This window comes from Nanorana parkeri, unplaced genomic scaffold (assembly GCF_000935625.1).
Source record: "Nanorana parkeri isolate BGI_ZX_2015 unplaced genomic scaffold, ASM93562v1 scaffold270, whole genome shotgun sequence".
Taxonomy (NCBI): domain Eukaryota; kingdom Metazoa; phylum Chordata; class Amphibia; order Anura; family Dicroglossidae; genus Nanorana; species Nanorana parkeri.
In genome coordinates this window covers 832,635-855,237 of record NW_017306538.1, presented here as the reverse complement: position 1 = coordinate 855,237, position 22,603 = coordinate 832,635, and the positions used below count along the sequence as shown (strand labels likewise).

At 39.8% G+C, this 22,603-nt stretch overlaps 1 protein-coding gene across 2 annotated transcripts in view; it reads left to right on the top strand.

Annotated features, from left to right (window-relative positions):
* The window catches only part of IQSEC1 (IQ motif and Sec7 domain 1), a 208,234-nt gene that overhangs the window by 166,292 nt on the left and 19,339 nt on the right, over window positions 1-22,603 (top strand). For both annotated transcript variants that reach the window (XM_018557180.1, XM_018557181.1), the window contains exons 6-10: window positions 3,446-3,612; window positions 6,484-6,623; window positions 12,622-12,651; window positions 16,884-17,009; window positions 20,030-20,129. In XM_018557180.1, the coding sequence (XP_018412682.1) occupies window positions 3,446-3,612; window positions 6,484-6,623; window positions 12,622-12,651; window positions 16,884-17,009; window positions 20,030-20,129 (563 nt within the window). The remainder of the gene's footprint in view (window positions 1-3,445; window positions 3,613-6,483; window positions 6,624-12,621; window positions 12,652-16,883; window positions 17,010-20,029; window positions 20,130-22,603) is intronic.

The window sequence follows — 22,603 nt, the reverse complement described above, 5'->3', positions numbered from 1 at the left end:
TTCCATGGAGGCCCCACCTCGCAACCTCTGCTAATAATGGCTTGGTGCAAGATATCTTAGCATACCTTTAGAGGTCTAGTGGAGTCCATTCCCTGCAAGGTCAGGGCTGTTTTGGCAGAAAAAGGGGAACCTATTCAATTATTAGGCGAGTGGTGAAAATGTTATGGCCAATTGGTGTTTATATACAGTGTATATCTATCTATCTATCTATCTATCTATATATACATATTTAGCTTTTTGCCTAGAATCCAGCTTTTCGTTAATATGCAAGCATAGCAAGAGAAAGCCATATCAGGAATGCGTAATATTTTGAGCTCCATACAGTTAATTAAAGGTTTAATCCTCACTAAGCTGTTGCAGTTTGACTTAAGCAGAATCAGATGGTCAGAGCTCGGTCACTTGGAATTTAAACAGCATGTGTGAAAACACAGGGGAGGGATGAGCTCTCCCTGCAAATCAAGTGTCTATATGAAGGTCAGACACAATGATTACATTTCATGGCAGCTAATATACAGTATATAATCAACATATAAAAGGGTGAACCTGTAAGAAACAGCTGGAAATGGAAAACCTTCCCAAACCTCATGTAAAGATTGCAAATATGTTGTTACTGTTGTCCTTAGTTTTATATTTCATGCTTACTTTACCACAAATAATTTATTTTCCACTCAGTGTTTTCAATATTTGTTTCCCTTCCAATGTTCTTCTCCACACTAAAGCATATATTTTACATGTGTCAAACGCAAGGCCCATGGGCCGAATCCGGCCCACCAGGCTATTTCATGTGGACCTCTCGTGCAGCTGCGGTACCCCCCTCATCTCCCACCACACCTTGTCTCCGATATTAAGCGCTGATAGTGGTGCTTTACATTTTTAACCAAAGCCAGCACTGTAAACAGGTGCCAGGCTTCACAGGAAGGCTGCCGAGGTCCCCAGAAAGCTCCTGGCAGCCTTCCTGTGAATTACGGTGCCTGTTTACAGCAAATATCCTCTTTCCTGTGGATCCACACCACCCACACCCGCCGAGACTGACCAGGACCCCTGGTGAGACTGCAAAGCTCTCCTAAGACCCAGCATAGACCCCGCACAGCCACCTGAGAGTCTGCACAGCCCACCATAAACGACCACACATAGCCCACCTGAGAGTCTGCACAGCCCACCATAGAACCTGCACATCCACCTTAGAGTCTGCACTATTACACTAATTGCCATTATTTTTCCTAGACTACTTCTTCCAGTGCTAGTTATTAAGTTATTAGTAAAACCAGTAATATTGGAATGCAGAGGCAATAATGTAATATCATAAAGAGTAGATACATGTATATAGTCTTACAGATACAACCGGCCTTTTGAGGTCAAGTTTGAGTTTGACACCTCTGCTGTGTATGAAACATTCCTATCTTTTCTGGGAGAGGCGTCTCGCCAAGGGACATCACTGGAGCTGGGCGGGATACTGGCCAGAGGGTCCTGCTTAGCTCCTGGTAACCGGTGATGTCACTGGTTTCCGGGAGCTTGGTGGAACACCAGCCAGAGTGTTCCTGGTTGCTAAGAGCTGGGCTGGGAGATGTGTATGGCTGTTCCTTGCCCAGCTCTTAGAAGTTGTGCAGTTGTGCAGGTCAGACACAATTATTACATTTCATGGCAGCTGATATATATGCTTCAGTGTGGAGAAGAACATTGGAAGGGAGACAAATATTGATATCTGAACTCTGGCCATAATGGGGGCGACAGGCATACTGCAAAAGTTGTGCAGCAGAGCGGCCATGCCGTCACACTGTGGTTGCCACATCTACTTGTAGAGTGCACACAGGGTGATAAAGCTGCTTTGAAAGGTAGTAGGAAAATGTTGTCACCGAAAAAGAGAATGATCCACGGCCATACCATTGTCTTGTTTACATCTGCAGTGCCTGCTTCCCCCCTTCCTTGACCTCCCCCTCTTACTCTACTCATTCTTTTCCTGATCTTCTACCTAAATCTGTCCTCTTGTAGTTACTTGTAAGATGCCTAGTGATTCATACAATTTGTTCACAGGAGATTTCTAGTACTGAAACGGCGCACCCGGCTCTCCTTGCTCCCCTCCTTACCAGAAGCCGATTAGTTCAATAGCATTTTTATGTATCTGATCCAACAATATTGAATCTTGCTCAGTATTAGGTCTCTAGTGGCGCCTCACCTGGACCTTAGACACACACATTTTGCTTTGATTTCATGTGAGCTACTATTTTGCTGTTATAACTCTGTTAAGCCGGGCCCGTTGCAGAGAAAGGTACTCCCCTGTGTATTGCATTGCCTTAATCTTTATATGTCGCTTTTATACCGGATTGTATGAATCTTATGAAACTTCTAATAAAAATTGATTCAACCCTAAATAACTGGATGAAATACATACAGTATAAGGAAGCAGTTTTACCTGACAAAAGATTTGTATTTCTGCCCATCCAATCCTAAGACTTATACAGCTCTACCACACAACAGAGCCCTGTTTCTCTGCTGTAGTTGTAAAAAACATAATAGTTGCCCTCCCTATGCCTGCCATGTGAGGGGACAGTGAAAAGAGGAACAGCAGAATGATGCTCTATCTGTCACTCTGCTCTCTCTCTCTCTCTCTCTCTCTCTCTCTCATCTGAATACAGCTTTCACTGCAGCACAACTGGTTAGCTCTTTGTGCTGCTTCTTCCTCCCCCATTCTGAGCTCTGCTGTACAGGTAGGTACAAGAGGATAATACCAGGTCAAATTCAGGTATTTACAGTACTCGCAGTTTAAAACACACTTTTAGGGATGTAGTCATGAATACAGAGCTGGATTTGTTTGTTTCCTTTGTGTCTGGCTGGAATTTAGCTTTAATATTAACAGGGGTCATACACATTAATTGTGATCAGATGACCGGTTGCTATACCTCTCCAGGGCATCCTTGGCAAGATGTTACTGCTGTGGTTTGTGGCTGTGCAATGCATCCTCATTGTACTTCTGCTATCCAAGTGTCTTTGGCTGGTGTCCCGGTGATCTGAGAACCCCTGCTTCTGATGCAGGCGTGCAATTCCCAAACAAACCCCCTCCAAAGTTCTTGTTGTCTTTAGAAACCTAAATGCAACAAGTTCTCAGTGCTAGTTCTCAATACTATGGGGCTTCTTACAGACACCTGCTACAAGAACAGGCTTCAGGAAGTATGCTCTGAGTTACCATGTGTGATCCCCATTCTGTCTTTAACATTGTACCAGTGTTTGCTGAATTAAAAAAATAGCAGTTTACTGGCTGGTTTCAAATGTTGCTTAAAATTGTATATCAGTGAATAGCACAAATTTACAGCAATTCTAAAAGTTCAAGTCCATGAGGCTAACTGCACAAAGATCAGGTTGTTTGTATCTGATACCAGAGTTCACAGATTTTGGTCACCTTAGGGGTGATTGATAGCATAACTATAATCTTGTCTTCCTGTCTTTCCAGCCAGCGATACTGCATTTGTAACCCAGGCGTTGTCCGGCAGTTCCGAAACCCAGACACCATCTTCATCTTGGCATTTGCAATCATCCTTCTGAACACAGACATGTACAGCCCAAATGTCAAGCCTGAGCGCAAGATGAAACTAGAGGATTTTGTGAAGAACTTAAGAGGTAATCATTGTATAAGATCGATAGATCGATACATAGATAGATAGATAGATAGATAGATAGATAGATAGATAGATAGATAGATAATATAACACATTTTAAAGGTGAACTATGGCCTGCCGTGAAAAGGAAAAAAATCAGTTATAACTGCATCTGCACTTACAGTTTTCTCTTAATCCCCCTGCACAGTCCCACAAATGCCTATTAATCCTGCCAGTGAAGTCCAACCAGTGCAGCTTTCTGTGATGGTGGAGAAACGACACTGCACTGCTAATAAATTCATACCACTTCCCTTATGTTGGCAATGCCTGCTGGCACTACAGTGGGATGAGCAAATGTTGCAGGGTGTGTGGCGATCAACATTGTCACTGCTGATTTACAAGTCTATAGTTTGTCATTCAGCACCGGGACACACCGAGATCTGACCACTAATTTGTGGACTTACTTACTGGTAGCCTTCCTCTATGAGCTGAAGTGTCTGGGAGTGGAGCGTGTAATACTCAAATTAAGAAAGATTTGGTTAATTCTAGAGAGGCAAATTGAATTTTTAGTTTACATTATGAAGCGTGTGCACACATAATAAGTGAATTTGGCAGTTGTCATACAGGATCCTCTAGTAGTACTTTAAATTATTAATTCCTGACACCAAGTAAGAGAGATGCACAGGTATGAATCATAACTGAATTACAACCCTGCAGCAGCTACTCACTTACCTATATAAAAGATCTATGACCCCATTCAAAATATGTATAAAAAAAGGATATCTAAGCACATAAATATCCATATGCCAACTGACTATTGTAATGCTTGACATTTGGAGTCAGTATTCCTCTTGCGTTTCCTATGCTCTCTGATAAATAATCTGGTTCTTGTAAACCTGAACAATTAAAAAAGAACATTCTGTCAAAAAAAAGTGTATGATCATATAAAATCCCTTAAACAGTATCAGAAACCACAAATGACTTACTTTAGCTGGAGAACCAGATGACTGTCCTGGCCCCAGCCATGGTAATTATTTTCAGACTTTTGCTACCTTTTTTAACTTACGTGATAATCACATACGTTGTAATGTGATTATATTAGACAAATAATGTTAGACTGTGCTATTAGTCAGTATGCAGTCTGCTTTATATGCACATCTACATTTTAACTGTACAGACCACCAAACCCAACCCTGATTTAAAGCGTTACCAAAAAAATTCCCATGGATTCCTGCTTCTCCTGTACATTAAAAAACACTGCACAGATTTTCAATAGAAGCTTCCATTGAATGGCATACCCAGAGACAGTGCATGGCTCCCAACCTACAACCACTGTGCATGCATGTGTTTTGAACGAGCCTGAGGTGCTGGGGGCATACTCCAATGTCTGGCGCATCCTGCCATCTAAGCAGGAGGATGGGGGTGGGAGGATTCACCTACCTAGGAGTTTTTCTGACAGGCTTGGGAGAGGCCACACACGGTCCATAGGTCTGCCTTTCAAAATAAGTTTCTATGTAAAATCTGTTCAGTGTTTCCTGATGAACTGGAAACCCTGAAATGCATGGGAATGTTTGTTGGTAAAGGCAAACTAACCATTTATGCAAATTTGCAATGTTTTCTGCATTGCTTAAGTGGAACTAATACCAACAAACATTTTGCGGACCCAGGGAGGAGAGCGGTGTGAGCGGCCAGCGTCTCTCCTCCGCCCGCACTGCTCAGCCTCCTGTCACAGTCCGGCAGAGCAGTGTGTGGGCGAGACAGCCAGCGCTGTCACAGGAGCCTGAGCTCTCCTCCCTGCACCGCTCGCTCAGCCTCCTGTGACAGCTGTCAAGATGGAGAGCGAGTGCAAACACTCAGTGATCGCTGAGTGTTTGTACATAATTGAGGACATAGTATGGTTACTATAGCCTCAATTATGAATGAATGTGAAGTGATCTACATCACCTCCTTTTCATTCATGATTGTGGTTATAGTAAACATACTCTGTCCTCATTGTATCAGTGAACAGGAATCCTCTATACTGAGTGGTCCTGCTCATTCATAACAGGGGCTGCAGAAAAAGAGGACTCAATCTCTTTTTCGGTGCACCTCTAAAGAAAACTCTCTGGGGTTGATTTACTAAGACAAAAAGGCTGCTCACTTTGTAGGTGATTTTCCCATTTGATTAGTAAATGAGGGGAAGCAGAGCTTTGCCATCCAATCATGTGCAAGCAAAAATACAAAAGCCCAGTGAACAGTCTATATGCTTTAAGAAAATCAACCCCATAGAGTCTCTTCTGTCACAAAAAGTTCACCTGTCAGCAGCTTTTTCAAAATTCACTTTAGTTTCCCTTTAAGGAGTCCATCTTGTGGTTGTACCTGTTGCCTGCTATTTTTTTATGATTTAATTCATGTACTTATAAAAGGAATCAATGGAATGTTTTCTGATGTAATGTGTAAATTCAAAAGATTGACAGCTTATAAAAAATTAGCCAGCTAATTCTCTGGACAGAGTCGGCGATCAACATGCATAAATATATTTTTAGATCTTCAGTAAAGTAAACACGTAGACACTAATGCAGTTAAATGCATACAGATGTATCACCCTTGTGATGAAAAGGAAAAAAAATGCCAAGGCTTAATGTGAAATGTATGTACCTCTGGGTAATTAAGGCAGAAGAGGTTGGTAATTTATGCATAAGAATTAAGTGAAGAGCTGTGTGAGAGGAATTTTTACACCTTTCTTTAGTAAGGCTGTTGTAGTGGCGAGCCTAATTGTCAATGCATTACCTGGCTGCTTGTCCCCGAAATCTGTTGATGTGTACATAGTCCTTGGCTATGACCTTGCAGAGTCACCATCAGCATCAAGCTGGAGTGTTTGTCATTAATTGCTGAGCACTGCCATTTTTTGCAGGTGTGGACGATGGAGAGGACATCCCACGAGAGACGCTGATAGGCATTTACGAGCGAATCCGCAAACGGGAACTTAAGACAAATGAAGACCATGTCTCTCAAGTTCAGAAGGTTGAAAAACTTATTGTAGGCAAAAAGCCGGTAAGAGATTAACATTAAAGGAGACGTCCACTAAGAGCTATAACTTTCTCAGATGGTCACATGGCGCCATTATTTCGAAAAACGTCAACTCTTTCTGTAAAAAGCTTTCTAAGCTTAAGATCCTGGGTGCTATTTGCTGCCTTGCTGCAAGATTATCAGGAATGTTTGTTAAGTGGATATCATTACTGATTTTTACCAGTTCATTGTTGAAGATAATATGCTGCTTTTCTAATCAAGTTCTGATTCCGGCGCGGCCTGCAGGTGAGTCGGCTGCTGCCCAAAGTAATGTAGGAGATCCCGGTGTGTGGTCGGCGGGGATGAGCTGCGGGCTCGTTTGGGCTCTGACATGTGGGGAGGAAACAGTTTACAGTCTACTTAGACGTCCCGGGAGAAGGTGCCGTGCAGAGCTCCGGTTCAATGCGGCCTCACTCCTCCATGTCCAAGCCACGCCCCCTCGAGTTCTTTTTTAACTTGACTTTGCTCTTTTAAGTTATCACTTTTGTATTATATCGAATAGAAACTGTCACCCTGATTGCAACAATTACTTAAACTAGATTTAAAACCAATCACTATGCAATGCAGCTTTCATTTAAAAAAGGCAATGAAGGACCCAGTGCAGTCACTTCCTGTTATGTGGTGACAGTTGTCGCTTAATTGTGCTCCTGAGGTTGTCACTTGCGCCCACTGGAAGAGACTGGAAGCAGTTGTGCCAGCACACATTGCTCAGGCATGGTCCACTGTTGTCTCTATCAGTAAAGCCGGTTTCAAAGCAATGATGTGCAGCTGACACTGGAGCCAGTGCATGTAGACAGGAAGTGTCCGAAAGAGATTGGAAGAAATCAGAATTGAAATGTAAAAAAAAAGTGAAAACAGCATTTTATGGAAAAAACAAACGGCAGTTGTATAAGCTTTAGTACTATAGCAAATTCAATGCCATTTGTTTAGGATTTAGATATACATTCAGTTATTTTTAAAAAGGGTACTTACTGTAAATCAGTAATCTGTACAACAGAGCAATGTGCATTAAGGCCGTGACACACTGCACACGAAGCCGTGCAGAGCGAAGCAAAGCTATCCGGCACGGAGCTTTGCGTGCAGTGTGTGAGATGAGTGCAGTCAGATGATTGACAGCACCTTCAGCCAATCGGCTCGTCCGTAAGAACCTGCCAGCTGTCGCATCGCGACGCGCTGGTTTATACGCGCAAGACGATTGGCTGAAGTTGAAATTGTTCATCTCGGCACGCTCAGCTCCGCGAGCTCTCGCAAGCTGAGGTGCCCAACAGAAAATTACATGACACACTGCTCGCAAAGGCAGCGCGCCACCGCTCCGCGCTGCTTCGCCTGCAGTGTGTCACGGCCTTTACCCATATAACCAGTCAGCCATAATCTTTAATTGTTTTGCTATAAACTAGTGAATATCTTACTATTTACTCTTGCCACAGTCATTGTTCTTTGCATTACCTTATTTAATAGGATCCTACGTGTTTTAGAATGCTCTATTTTATCAATGTAATTTTCCTAAACATTGCTCCAGTCAGCACAATTAGAGAATAAAGCACTCTACATAGGAATACAGTGCTAATAATTGCACTGTACACTGTAATACATTTGAAACCAAGACATGCTGATCCGTTTTAGTCAGCAAGATATTAAGTCAATATGTTTGCTGTTAATTATACAAATATTGCTTACAATGCCTAATGGCTGCATTCAGCAATAATATCACATAGCAAAGAGATTTAGTTTCCAATGTTTCTCTGAATCACTGATATAGCGCTGAAATAATTTTTTTTCGCAAAGCCCAGTTTAGAAAATACTCTGGTTTGAAGTTATGTTTGAACTATAAATTGCAATTTCTAGATATTCTATTAGCACAAATTGTTTGCTATTTTCACAGGCCGAATGTATGCCAGAGCTTTGAAGTAATAGCTGTGTAGAGAAGCTATCATGTTCTTTTTTGTAAAGAAGACTTTACTGTGCTGTTTCCACAGTAACAAAATACCAGAATTTAATGTATATATTTGTAAGCAAAAGAGACTAGGAGGTGATGGAAGATTAATTACACACAAGGGACCCATCTGTATTGTTATCTGCTTCCTCCACCTCCATCTATTAGCATGTGCCTATCTAAAGAAATCATAATCACTCACTTTAACAATAACACTCACACTGTTGAGTGAGACATATCATGATCATCAGGAAGGTGTTTATGGATCTAAATCCCATGTTTACTTTATCTCTTTAAACTTTACTTGTTTACTTTATCTCTTTAGCTTAGTAAATTCATTCAATCTGTATTGAGATCTAGCAAGTAAGTAGCAAAGTAGCAAGTAAAGAATGTTTCCTTACTAAAAAGTACAAGGGTTGGTTTTGTAAAACATGTATACTCAATTAAGGAGTAATGTGTGTATATCTATCTATATATATAAATATACATATACACTATATTGCCAAAATTATTGGGACACCCCTCCAAATAATTGGATTCAGGTGTTCCAATCTCCCCCATGGCCACAGGTGTATAAAATCAAGCAGACGCTCCTACAAACATTTGTGAAAGAATGGGTCGCTCTCAGGAGCTCAGTGAATTCAGGCGTGGTACCGTGATAGGTTTCCACCGGTGCAATAAGTCCATCCGTGAAATTTCCTTGCTACTAAATATTCCACGACCAACTGTTAGTGGTATTATAACAAAGTGGAAGCAACTGGAAACAACAGCATCTCAGGCACGAAGTGGTAGGCCATGTAAAATGACAGAGCAGGGTCAGCGCATGATGAAGCGCACTGTGCGCAGAAGTCGCCAACTGTCTGTAGAGTCAATAGCTACAGACCTCCAAACTTCGTGTGGCCTTCAGATTGACACAACAACAGTGCATAGAGAGCTTCATGGAATGGGCTTCCATGGGCGAGCAGCTGCATCCAAGTCTTACATCACCAAGTGCAAGCGTCGGATGCAGTGGTGTAAAGCACGCTGCCACTGGATGAATCACGCTTCTCTGCCTGGCAATCCGATGGACATGTCTGGGTTTGGCGGTTGCCAGGAGAACGGTACTTGCCTGTCTGCATTGTGCCAAGTGTAAAGTTTGGTGGAGGGGGGTTGTTTTTCAGGGGTTGGCCTTGGCTCCTTAGTTCCAGTGAAGGGAACTCTTAAGGCATCAGCATACCAAGACATTTTGGACAATTTCATGCTCCCAACATTGTGGGAACAGTTTGGGGATGGCCCCTTCCTGTTCCAACATGACTGGAATGGCGAGCTTGGGGTGGAGGAACTTGACTGGCCTGCACAGAGTCCTGACTTCAACCCGATAGAACACCTTTGGGATGAATCAGAGCAGAGACTGCGAGCCCGGCCTTCTCGTCCAACATCAGTACCTGACCTCAAAAATGCGCTTCTGGAAGAATGGTCAAAATTCCCATAGACACACTCCTAAGCCTTGTGGACATTCTTCCCATAAGAGTTGACGCTGTTATAGCGGTAAAGGGTGGGCCGACTCAAAATTTAACCCTACAGTTTAATATTGGGATGCTATTAAAGTTTATGTGCGTGTAAAGGCAGGCGTCCCAATACTTTTGGCAATATAGTGTATATATAGAAAGGCATTCCCATTAATCAAAAGCCTGGGAAAAAAACACTGATCTGGCTAAGTTCCCCTCCGATATGCAGAAAAAAGCAAATGCTGTAGAATTAGGATCAGCTGCAGTGAAGATATAATAGCATAATTATTTTATTTCAGTTATTTTAATGTGATACATGCACAGGGAATTTGAAAACTCCTTTACCTTTTCAACACAGGTTAGGAAATTAAAGAAAGCAAGGCACCTGATACTTAGGACAACACATACAGTATTTTATAAATCATTGTGTGCATGTGGTACATTGCTGGTAATGATTTAATAACTGTGCTTTAGTTTGAACTGCGATTTTCCTGGTTGACATTACATCCATAGGTTATACTAACTGCTAAACTAAATGCATGATCAAAACACATAGGATGTGCTAAGCTATTGTGCTTCCAATGGTGGTAACTGATAGGGCATTCTTCTGACCCCTTAAAAATTAACATTTCTAAATAACTACCCTTAATTTTTATGCCTCTGTTTTGCACAAAAATTGCTATTTTTTCAGACGTCTTTGGTACTTAATTGTATCCAAATTGTATCCAACCCCTCATGCACACTAGCTTGTAAATTACTACTAATAAGATTGGCTTAGTTTGTGGTCACTCCCATACACTGGAAGTGAGAAATTTTATATAGAGTGTTTTTATACTATGTCACTACTGGCCACAAATAGGCATTTATCTAAATGAATTCTCTTGGGCAAAGCATTTGGAGTTCAGGTGAAAGGTTGTTCAAGTAACATGGGCATTGGTTTTCTTTCTTCATCCAGCACCACTCCCTAGGAGCCATTATTGTGTCTAGAGCAGAACACATCCATACAATTTACATAAAAATGTGTGTATTGTGCATGTTATGAAAGGTTGTTTTCTAATATTCTTTTCCGTAAAGAGTTAGATAAGAAAGAAAAAAAGAGAGAGTATGCTGCCCCACCTGCTAAAATGTAACCACCCAAGGCCTCAGCCAATGTTTCCTTTTTTCATATATGAACCTCATCATTGCCTAGGGTGGGCATGACATGGTACAACATACTACTTTGCCAACAATAGCATAAAAATAGCATAAGCAATAGCATAAAAATAAAGGAAAAGTCAAGGTAGCGGTGAGAGGGGTACAGTCTGCCCTTTCTAACAACAAAACCGTGCAAAAAATGACTGCACCTATCAACTAGCACATAGGTACTAAGTTCTAGGTGCAGTGCTTTTTTTATTTTTTTTGCATTGTTTACATTTTAACAAATCATCATTTAAAATGCACCTGTCAGAGTGGATAGAATAGTATAGGCAGAGTATTCAGAGAAGAACAACTAACACAGTGTTGGTCATTACATCCCAATGACTGGATAGCCTTAACATAGGTTCTGTTGCGTAAAAATGACAGGTCCACTTTAAGTCAGGTCTGATAACGTTTGAGATTAGCCTCACCTAGAGAAATGTTCTTCATTCCCTTCATCTATTAATCTAGACTAGTCTGCACATTCCTTTGAAGTAAAATTGAATGCCTTCAATTTGGTGGCCCATGGTATGTATTCAGGTCAAGCTTTTTTGTTGTTGCTTGGCTTCTACTTATCTGGTCTTTAATTCTGACACACATCAAGTAGGTTACAAAACCTTGCACTTAACACTGGTGATTGTATAGCTCACTGTGAATAAATTATATCCCTAAAAACATCTTACAATCAATGAGGTAGCCCTCATTGGCTCCATGCTAACATTTTACAAACTCCATCTTTTATGTCATCCACCCATAAAGTCAAACCAGTAAGTAACACTGTAGCCCAATAGATTATATCCTATTGGCAAATGGTTGCTGCTGGCTTGGTCTTACAGCAGCTGATAGAAGATGCCATTAGCATGGATTGATTTCCTTGTACAGAGCTATTGTTTAGAGTATACAGTGGTACTTCGGTTCACGAACTTAATTAGTTCCACAATTCTGGACGCAAACCGAATTGGTCGCAAACCGAATCAAACTGATCAGACCGCAATCTCGACTAGAGGAAGCCACAACCATGTGTCAGAGCAGGGATGATGGCTGCTGTTGTGTTCGTCACCCGGTGAACGGAAGCAAAATTTTGCCGAACTTCATGTTTGCAAAGCGAATTGTTTGCGTACAGAAGCGTCCGTGAACCGAGGTACCACTGTACTTTATTGTGTACACCATTTTAATACCTAAACAAAGTATGTACAGTGATATAATCAAATATGTTCTCTCCTCACATACGTGGTGTTGAGTTTAAAGTTGTACTGTTAGTGTTTTGTCCAATCCTTCATGATGTTTTTTTAATGTTTTATTTACAGCTTTGGTTGTGTTGTCACTGCATTGCTTGTGTTTATCATGTTTTTATTGCTAATAATTTATGTGTGTCTTTTTACTGTAGATCGGATCCCTACACCATGGACTTGGCTGTGTAGGTATTCGTTTCTTTAACACTTCCTAGGTGTTCTTTAGTACCCATTAATCGTACATAATACTGCTATGCACAATGTAGCTTTCAAAGAAGTGTTGACCAGCAATGTGCAAATATTACCAGCACCGTCATTTCACATTAAGCTGGCAGAGGTGACAATAGAATTATTTGCATGTTTGGAGTTTTGTATAAAAGTATACAGAAGGCTATTTGTACCTTTGTGCTATATTTTAATCTTGTGACCTTTGGATAGGGGACCTGTGAAAGAATATAACTTTTGGTATTGCAGAACTCCAAGTCAGAAGAGTTAACCAATTAGTGTATGCAAGTAAAAAAGTGTACTGGTAGTAAAGATCTACCCCAATGACTGTGTGTATAGGAACAATTTATGGTTATCAACCCATAATAAGCTGGGGGGAAAGTACAACACAGTCTGTGAAAACAGATTTATTTTATGTTGTCCCAATGCCTGCAAATATTGGAATCTAAGTTCCTGAGTATGGTCATTTGGCCTTTGAATGTCATAGCTCTGAACTAGAAATGATGCAACTGGAGCCTCATTTAATATACTATGTGTAAGCTATGCTCTCAGTCACCCTGATATAGTGGAGAGGTGGAAGCAGGTACAAAACATTTAGGGACTTTTTATGGACTACATTTTTGTTGCTCACCATTGCAAACAATGAGGATGAAAGTTTTCAATGGTTGTATTAATTGATTTCTTCAGCCCCTCATTATAAAACAATAATAGGTTGCAGTTCTTAGTATATCCGTTGTTATAAGATGTGTGTTGACTATAATTTAATAAGCACAAAGAGCAATGATATGGAGTAACCCATGGCACCCAATCAGAAATCAGCTTTCTGATTCGTATGAGTTACTGCTTCTGCACATTACTCTTTGCCTTGTTAAATAAAGGCCATGGTGTTACAAGTCATATCATGTACAGTTTGTCTATACAGCACACACTTGTGAGCATTTGGAGAACATTTTCCTGTCTATATTTACCTACCTTCATGATATATGTGCCATCTGTCACTTACACACAGTGAAACCAACCATTTTTTATAACTGAGATAATGTTCATAATAATGCAGAAAATCTATGTGTCTGATACCAATGCATTAAATGGCTCATCCTACTGAAGAAGATTAACTGAAACAATAGCTGATCAGGTTGATAAGAGTCATGGTTCAAATTATATGATGACGTAATGTTTACTTGGTAAAATGTATTTCTTCTGCACAGATTCTACGCAGTGTATTTATAAAACATTTGTAGAGCGAACAGCTAGTTCCAAATTCACAGCGCATAATGCTCACTAAATTCAGCCCGGGAGCATAGGAGATTCCAATGCACCTTGGCTCCATTCAGTGCCCATAATGTGTTGTAGATCTAAAATGCAGACATTCTCAAAGCTGTTCGCTCTGCAAATGTTTTATACCTACACCCCCTAAGTGCCACTGTTTATAAAACATTCTTAGTAACATACATTTAAAAAAAAAAATAAGTTATTTCAACAGAACAGTAGAGATGGATCTCTAAAATAGGAAATACAGCTATATAGGCTCCCTATAGTTCAATGAGATCGTTTTATGGCAGTTCAATTCTCATCAATGCTTTAATTTTGTTTTAAATAAACAGCTGACTTAGTCAGACAATGTTGTTTAAACGTGAATTTTGTACTACCCCTATTCCAAACAATGTTAGATATTGTAACCATTGTAACAGAGGTCTGACACGCCTCCTCCCCTTTTCTGCAATACAAATGTGTCTTGGAAAGCTTGTGCTGAGGGAGATGGCTAATACTCAGCTATGTCAGCATCGAGCCCCGGAGTGAAAGTCAGGAAGAAGCATTTTCACAGAGGAAAAAGCAATTTTTAAGCCTCTCCAACCAAAAATGAGTCACAAATCCTAATGTGTACAGGAATATAAAGACATTAAATGTGTAAGACTTTAATAGGATTGTTAAAGTACTAAAGTGAACCTGTTGCTGTACCCTGCATCGGCAAAGTACAGATCTACTTTAAAGGAGGTTTCATATCTTAAATTAGACATTACAAAGGATGGTGTATAGTCAGACGTTGTAACCAGAATCTTTATGTTCCACAGGTATAGTATGGGCCAACGTGGTATCATTTGATTCCCAGCTATTTAGCTCTATTCAGAACTCACAAACAGCTGAATCGGAAAAGGGACAAATCCACTGTAATCTCCTTATATGGAGCCATTTAGCTTTTAAATTAGTAAGAGGCAGCAAACAAGTGCAGTGCTGGTGCTGGGCTTTCTAATAGGAATGTTCTCAAGGAAAACCTATTATGGAGTTAGGCTGTATTAAATGTTTATTGGTAAAAACAAAATATTTATCTTTTGGAATGAGAAAATTATGTTAAAAATCAGTTTCTAAACTTGTAAACATATGAAAGGTAAATTAAATTGACAAACAAATTGGGGAACATTTATAAAAACTGGAGCTGACAGAATCTTGAGCAGTTACCCATAGTAACCAATACGTTTCTCTCTTTAGTTTGTTCAGTTATGCTTTGAAAATGAAAGATAGAATTTGGTTGCCATGCACAACTGTTCCAGATTTTATCTGGCTTTGATAAATTCCCCTCATTAAATTTTACCTTTTAAATACAAGGTGCCTACAGACTTCAGAATAAAACCCTAATCTGCTTATGGTTAAAATGGGGCATGTTTGCAGGCCCTACCAAATCATGCAGATACCCCTTTGCCTGAGCTTCCAAATTGTAGATTGAACAATCAGATTAGATTGTTTCCCAGTCAATAGCTATTGTTTTCCCCCAAGCGGGTCTGGTATCAACGAAGACTGCTAATCGCGCTCTCCCTCCCTTCTGCATAGGCACAAGCATACACACTCGCCTTAAGCAACTGTACATGTTTGTACCAAGAGCTTTCCCTGCAAAGGTCATTCAACAGGAGAGTTGTGTATGATTCAGCAGCTAAAATGTAAATGTCTAACAGTGTATCAATAATGTCACCTATACAGAGTTGGGCAATAAACCTTTCTGAGCAGGAAGATATAAATATGAATAAAGAATAATGGGAGTGAAAAGCCTGTTTACTTCCTAGCATCAACTTCAGACTGGCAATCTGAATTGACTAATGCAGTATAGAATCATAGCTGTTGCCACTGTATTTTAAAGACGAGGGAGTTCTGCTATTTGCATTTCTCATGAGAACCATCTATGTGAAAATTCTGCCCGTAGTGAAAGAAAATAACATACAGATTTTACAAAGCATTCAGTGCACATTGAAAGGTCCCCTTACAGGAAGTTTTCTGTTACTCTTTATGGGAAAATACACCCTAACAGCTACATGTCAAAATAGTTTTTTCACACCAGTTATAGCACCTTAGCACATATTGAACACCCTCCTTTTTAACAATGTACAACACTTTGCTTGTGGTTTCCCATGTGTGCAAACTCACTAAATACTGCTAAGGTTTGAATGAGCCCTCAATAGGTTACATATTTTTTTAAAGTGAAAATAAACTTGTTGGTGGGGGTAATCTTTTGCCATAAACTGCAAATATGCACAGGTATAAACCAACGTATTTATGATCTCAGTATCACAGTTCATACCTAGATTAGGTTTTTTTTTTAATTCTCATCTGCAGGGGTTTAAATGAAACCTTGGCCAGTTGATAGATATTCAAGAATATTCATATTGTTTTCAAGCGGTAAGTGACCTTTAAAACAAGCCCTTGGTGACCTCTGTAGCTGCAGGCACTGGTAGAGCAATGTATTCTCTAAGTTCACAATGGAAGTTGTTCAGGTCCCTTTCTCAGCAGCTCAGCCCTACTTCCCCCCATTCCCAGTAGTGATTCAACAACCTTTCGGCCATCTAATCTCTAATATAAAACAAAGCAGGAGCTCTAGGAGGTGGAGCAGAGCTGCTGAGATTAGGACTAATAATTGCAGGGCTTCTTCTGTAAAATGTGAGGATGAATTGCTCCAAAGTGCCTACAGATACAAAGGTTAGTGAGATCTTATTTTAATCCCCGCCTACTGCTTGCTGCGAACATATTAATGACCATAGCAAGGCCACAGTTTCCTTTAAACTATGACATTGCTCATTCACCCCATTCAGGCCCTAAATTATGTTGTTGCAGTTTCTGGATGATCAGCTCTTTCTGTATATGGCTTTTACATTTACTTAATCTCATACGTTGATGTTCGTGTGTAATATATTGCATTTTACAACAGGTTCTCTCCCTACCACACCGAAGGTTGGTCTGCTACTGTCGTCTCTTTGAAGTTCCTGATCCAAACAAGCCACAGAAACTTGGCTTGCATCAGAGAGAAATTTTCCTATTTAATGACCTGCTAGTGGTATGTATTGAATTAAAAAAGAGTTCATCAGAGGAAATGTCAGGTGCAGACAGATATTAGACAGGATATTTTATTATCAATAGAATTTGCCAGTGGAGCTCAGGCAGAGAGGTATGTGCTCTACTTATAAGTAACAAAAAGGCAGACGAGGAATCTTGTGACATTAATTGTACAGCTCGAGGCATCCGAAACTGCTAAAAGTTTTATCACCATAAATTTGATGCTTTCATCCCTTCTCCCAAAATAGATTTACAGATCAAGAAGATGCCTTTTTGTCTTAATCTGAATTCTTATGAAGCCTCCCGCTGATGGAATTGTAAATGGTGCTTTGTATAGCTGCAGATATAAAAAAGCGGCAGACTGTGTTGTTTGGATTCTGTAGGGCTGCAAGCTGCATTCATTCATGTGTGATAGACCAGACATACTGTACATTAGATGTTTATCGCTTCTTATTAATTTATAGATAGATGATAACATTTAGAGATTGTAGTTGCAGACACTTGATGAAATCATACATTTCTTTTTCTGATAAATATAATATTTTACCCCAGAGGGAAAGGCAGGACTGTTTGTAGACATCATGCTGCCCAAGGCGCATCTTAATGATGATGACCTTTTGTACACCGATTCTATCCCCTGTGTCATGTGTAAACACGTTACAATGCACTAATTAGGGCAGCATAAAGCCTGCTTTATATGATAGTATTTTTAAATATAAGTACCACCAAACAAGAGAAAGGAAATATGGCTTTGTGTTTCTTGAATTATAAAGAGCCTTCTGACTCCTCTTAACAATTCATGCACAGTTATCTTGCTTAATTTAGCCACACATGACCAGAGGGGAGCAGAGGAAAATTAAGTAAGGAAAAAGTTATAGCAGTTTGTACAATTTGAGACTTGGTGCTGCCCTCTTTAAGCGTGCTGTCCTGGGCACTCATAAATGCCAAATGGCAAATACAGGCCTGCAGAAAGGCAGTAATGGACTTATAGTTTATATTTAGCCTTTTTTTCATTGGGTGTCTATCGGCAACTGCTTATGGTTATTTTTGCAATACAGTTCCCATGCAAACAAAACATAGATATGCTATGGGATGTATTGGATGCTTCAAAAGCCAATACAAGCAGAAAACAGCAAATAATAAATACTGTTTACCAGTTTCTTTATTATGCTGTTCAGCCTTTTAACACAATATTTACCCTGAATGTGCAAAATGTGCTTAGCTTAAAGTGAACCTGTTCGAAATATGGGACTTTCCACTGCTGACTTTTTAAGGTGCATGTTCAGCAGATATATTTCCTAGTCTTCCTTTTACTACTTGGGATTATATTTTTATCCAATAACAATTTGCACTGTAAATAAAAAATGTATATTGCCTTCTTATTATACAGTAATGCTAAAAGCCAAACTCTGGGCAAAAATCGTGTTTTAACTGTACATTGCAAAAGTACCTTTCTCATCTGTGGTCGTTGCAAACACATCTTCCTAACACAAATAGTGATATTCTCAAAGTTTCCTTCCCCTGAAATCCATTTTTCCTGCCTCGATGATCTGGCACTTTTAGCTGCTCATTATCTGTAAGGGGACCAGTCTCCTTACTGCCCTGTGTAGTTATCATCCATCTGAAGCCTGCCTGCCCTGTTCCAACTGCAACTTCCCTATGTCTCCCTCTGCATCCCCTCCTCCCAGCTCCTCCTGCAACTCCACCCTTGAAAAACAATGGCAAGGAATCATGGGACATGTAGTTGCAGATACAGTGCAGGAAATTATATTGCACCACTGCCCAGATCCTCCTCAGGATACTTTAGAAACCGCTGGTTAGGCAATGAAGCCACAGGTTCTAATATATACATGGGAGATTTATCAAAACTGGAGCAGATGCCCATGGCAACCAATTAGCTTCTCTTTTCAGTTTGTCCAGCTTTGTTAAGCTTTGAAAATTAAAGACAGGATTGGTTGCCATGAACTCCAGATTTTGTCTTCTCCAGTTTTGATAAATTCCGCTCACAGTATAATGTATCTCATTTATGCAGCTGGCGAATTTAATATTTTTCCTGGAGTTGGGCTTTAAGATATGATAATTGCTTGACCTGGGAAAGAGTTTATGTCTGTCTAAGGCTTGTTCAGTTAGTCCAAATAAAATGTAGCACTGAAACCTGCAGTGCTCAGCCTTTTCCTTTTTTTCCTTCTAGCTCTGCTAGTAGTCAGCTGTAGTATATATCTAGGGCTCTAGGCTATTACCTTTAGTGCCAAAACCCTAAAACCTTACTTCCCAGACAGAAGCTCTTATGCCAAATCTGTAGATTATTGATATGTATTTATGGGTATGATTTCAATCAATGACCCATTGCTTAGTCTAATAATTGTAAACAATTGTATTCTCAAACTAAACAAATTTAAAAGTTTATAGAATTATATAGAAAGGTACTAAGTGAAAGTGTGTTAGTACCACACCTCAACAACAAATTTGCTAATATACCAAGACTGATTTATTAACAGAGTTGAGAATGTTCACATAACTTGTGTGGAGATTCACGTAATTATGGCATGATGTGAAAAGAAAATCCGTGTTTACTTATTTTATCTGCACATGATTAGATAATTAAAGTAAATATTAACATGCTTAGCTCTCTTAGTAAATCAGCCTCACTTTGTTTGTTTTCACATTTCTTTAAATTTTCTGTCATTACGTTGATGAATAAATAAGGTTTAAATCTTTGGCTGATACATTTTGATAATCTAACTGTAAATCAGCACTAAAAAATACCGACCAGTAACTTAGATGGACATAAATAGTAAATTTATTTTCTAGATCTTTTATGTGAATATTAAGAGGGAAAAAAGGTATTTTGTTCTAATGATGAACAGTTGGGAGTTATAACTAGACGCATGGACCACAATATATAGTGATGTTTTTTTAACGTGAAGTGGTTAGTATATTCAGCAATTTTGTTCCAGCCTTACATTCCTTCATAAAATGTCTCCTCCATTGCTATTTTTATCTTGTCTTTTTTTATTCTAGGTAACAAAAATCTTCCAAAAGAAGAAAAATTCCGTAACCTACAGCTTTAGACAGTCATTTTCCCTGTGTGGAATGCAAGTGATCCTGTTTGAAAATCAATGTAAGTGTTTCAGTAAATGTTGTAGTTTGTAGTAGATGGAACAAAGTTATTAGATTCCTTTATTAGGGGTTGATTCTCAAATACACTGTTCACTTTGTAAGGGAATCTGCACATTGCAGGGGAGGTTTCCCCTTAGCTTAGTGAAAGAGGTGAAACTCTGCTGACTTCCATCGCATGTGCAAGCCAAAATAAAATTTTTGTTCCTTGTATGTGATTGGGTATTCTTTGCAAACTGAAATTTCACAGTTACCAAGCTAAGGGAATCTTCCCCGGCAAAGTGTAAATTCCCTTGCAAAGTGAACAGCCTATTTGCCTTTAGTAAATCAACCCCTTAGACTCCAGTCAAAATGAGAAATTAGGACTTGAAATATAGGATTAAGATAAGTGAGTAGGCTGTGTGGCTGTCAGTTTTGGATATGTTCCGCGCACTTATCAGAACTGAGGAAGCTACTTGTGTGAGTAGCAAAATATCTTCATTATTAAAGAACACACCCATTTGAATGTGACTAACAACTGCCAGCTAAAACTAAATTAAATACAGAGACAACAACCAATCTGTACAGAGGTCAGTTTTTATCAAAAGATTGATGAAGTGTACCAGGACAATCTACTGCCTTTTTGTGGTCAGGAAAACCCCTTCACTAACCTGTTTGTAATTCAGGAGAGGTATTCTGAAATACACCAACTGCAGTCACCTTATTGAGACTCGAAATCTCGGAGATGTGGAAAGCAGCATGTGAGGGTGCCAAGCTCCTGGTTCTCCATAGAGTTACATGAGCTGCCCTCAAGCTTGTTCCCGCAGCCCCAGACGCATCAAAAACTGCCCTGTTACACTGTATGGAGCAACACACCCCGTGCGAATAAGGCCTTAGACCTGCTCTGCATTGAGATGAATGAGAAACCTGTCTCCCCCAAGCAGGTATTTCAGAACACAGTAGGGTGTACTCAGAGTCAGGAGGCTGCAGGCAGTATTGTTGAAAATGCAGTTTCTGTTTATTTTAGGTAACACATTATATTGGCAATTCTTCAGAGACTCTGAGACAAGTACATATCCTCAGTTTTGATAAAGTTACACTTACCGTTATTTTTAACAGGAAGAATGTCCAGCAGTGTTAGTCCCCCATCAGCTGACTGCACCAACAATACAGTCCAAGAACTCCTAAAACTACTTGTTTTTTTGCCAGAGAAGAAAGCTAGATGTGCTTTGTCTGCTTTATTTTCAGTCAAAAAAAGATATATTGGTATGAACCCTCTAGTCTGCCATGTAAGGTTTTTGTCAGCTTTTTTGCTGAAGAAAACCTTTCCCGACGGACATTATCCAGATACATCAAGAGAATTGTATACTGCTCTACTGAAAACAGAAAATGCTGCTAAAAGATCACAACATGCGTCCAGGAGTGTGTATACATTACAGTAATGTCATGGTCATCTAGCAGAATTGTATGCAATATTCCATCATCAATATTCCAAGACTGATTCATGCAACAATGCAGTATGCAGCCTCAGACCTCCCTATGCAAGGAAAGCAGCAGTGACCAGTCTTATTACCGGAAGCTCCTGCACAAAACACACCAAGATCCAAGTAAGAGTGAGGGTCTGTTTACATCTTGGCGTTACGTTAAACGTCCAATACCACACATTTAATGCACGCTATCACACAGCGCACTTAATGTACCATACCATGTGCTAGGAGTGTTGTGTTGGGGTGCCACTCATTTAAATGTCACCCAATGCACCTACCGGTGGCCGTGCAGTGCAGCACAACACACGGTACCACAATAACTTGCATGCATTACTTTTTTCACCGCAATGCATGGTATTGCAGTACCACATGCTGCTCTGCACAGCCGCCAGGAGCTGTTTAATGCAACACCATGGTGCAAACGAGCCCTAAACATGCCTCTTGTATTTAGACAGTAGTTGATTACCCAAAAGTTCAGCTTTAAGAGAGCCAAATATGGTTATGTGAATATGCTGACTTTAATTCTCGTGTGTCCAAAGCACAAGCCCAGGCATTTACTGACCATAGGGAAAATGCTATCATATTGGCGAACAATTTAGCTCAGGCTGTGTGCCTCTAATTTCTCTTTCTTAAAGCTGATGATGCCTCTTTTGTGGTTGGCTTGACAATGATGGAGGAGATTCATTTCCACAAGACATGTGATGTTTCAACAGCAGGCCTAGTAATTTGTTTTTTTCACTTGAAAGCTACACTGCGTGTTTCTGCTAAAATAAAGTCACCAGAAGCACACAAGGCAGGAAAACTTGCAATAGATGTGCTTTTTTGTTTCATCTTAAATCACTAGCAAATCTTACATTTCTTCCCAAAAGGTCAGGGTAATATTCATGCTGTAAAGATTTATTAATTTGAACTACAGGCTGATATAACATTAAACTACAGGCAGACATACACCATTTATATGAGTTATGTATTCATTAAAAAAGTTAATTAATATATTATTTAATTCAGATAC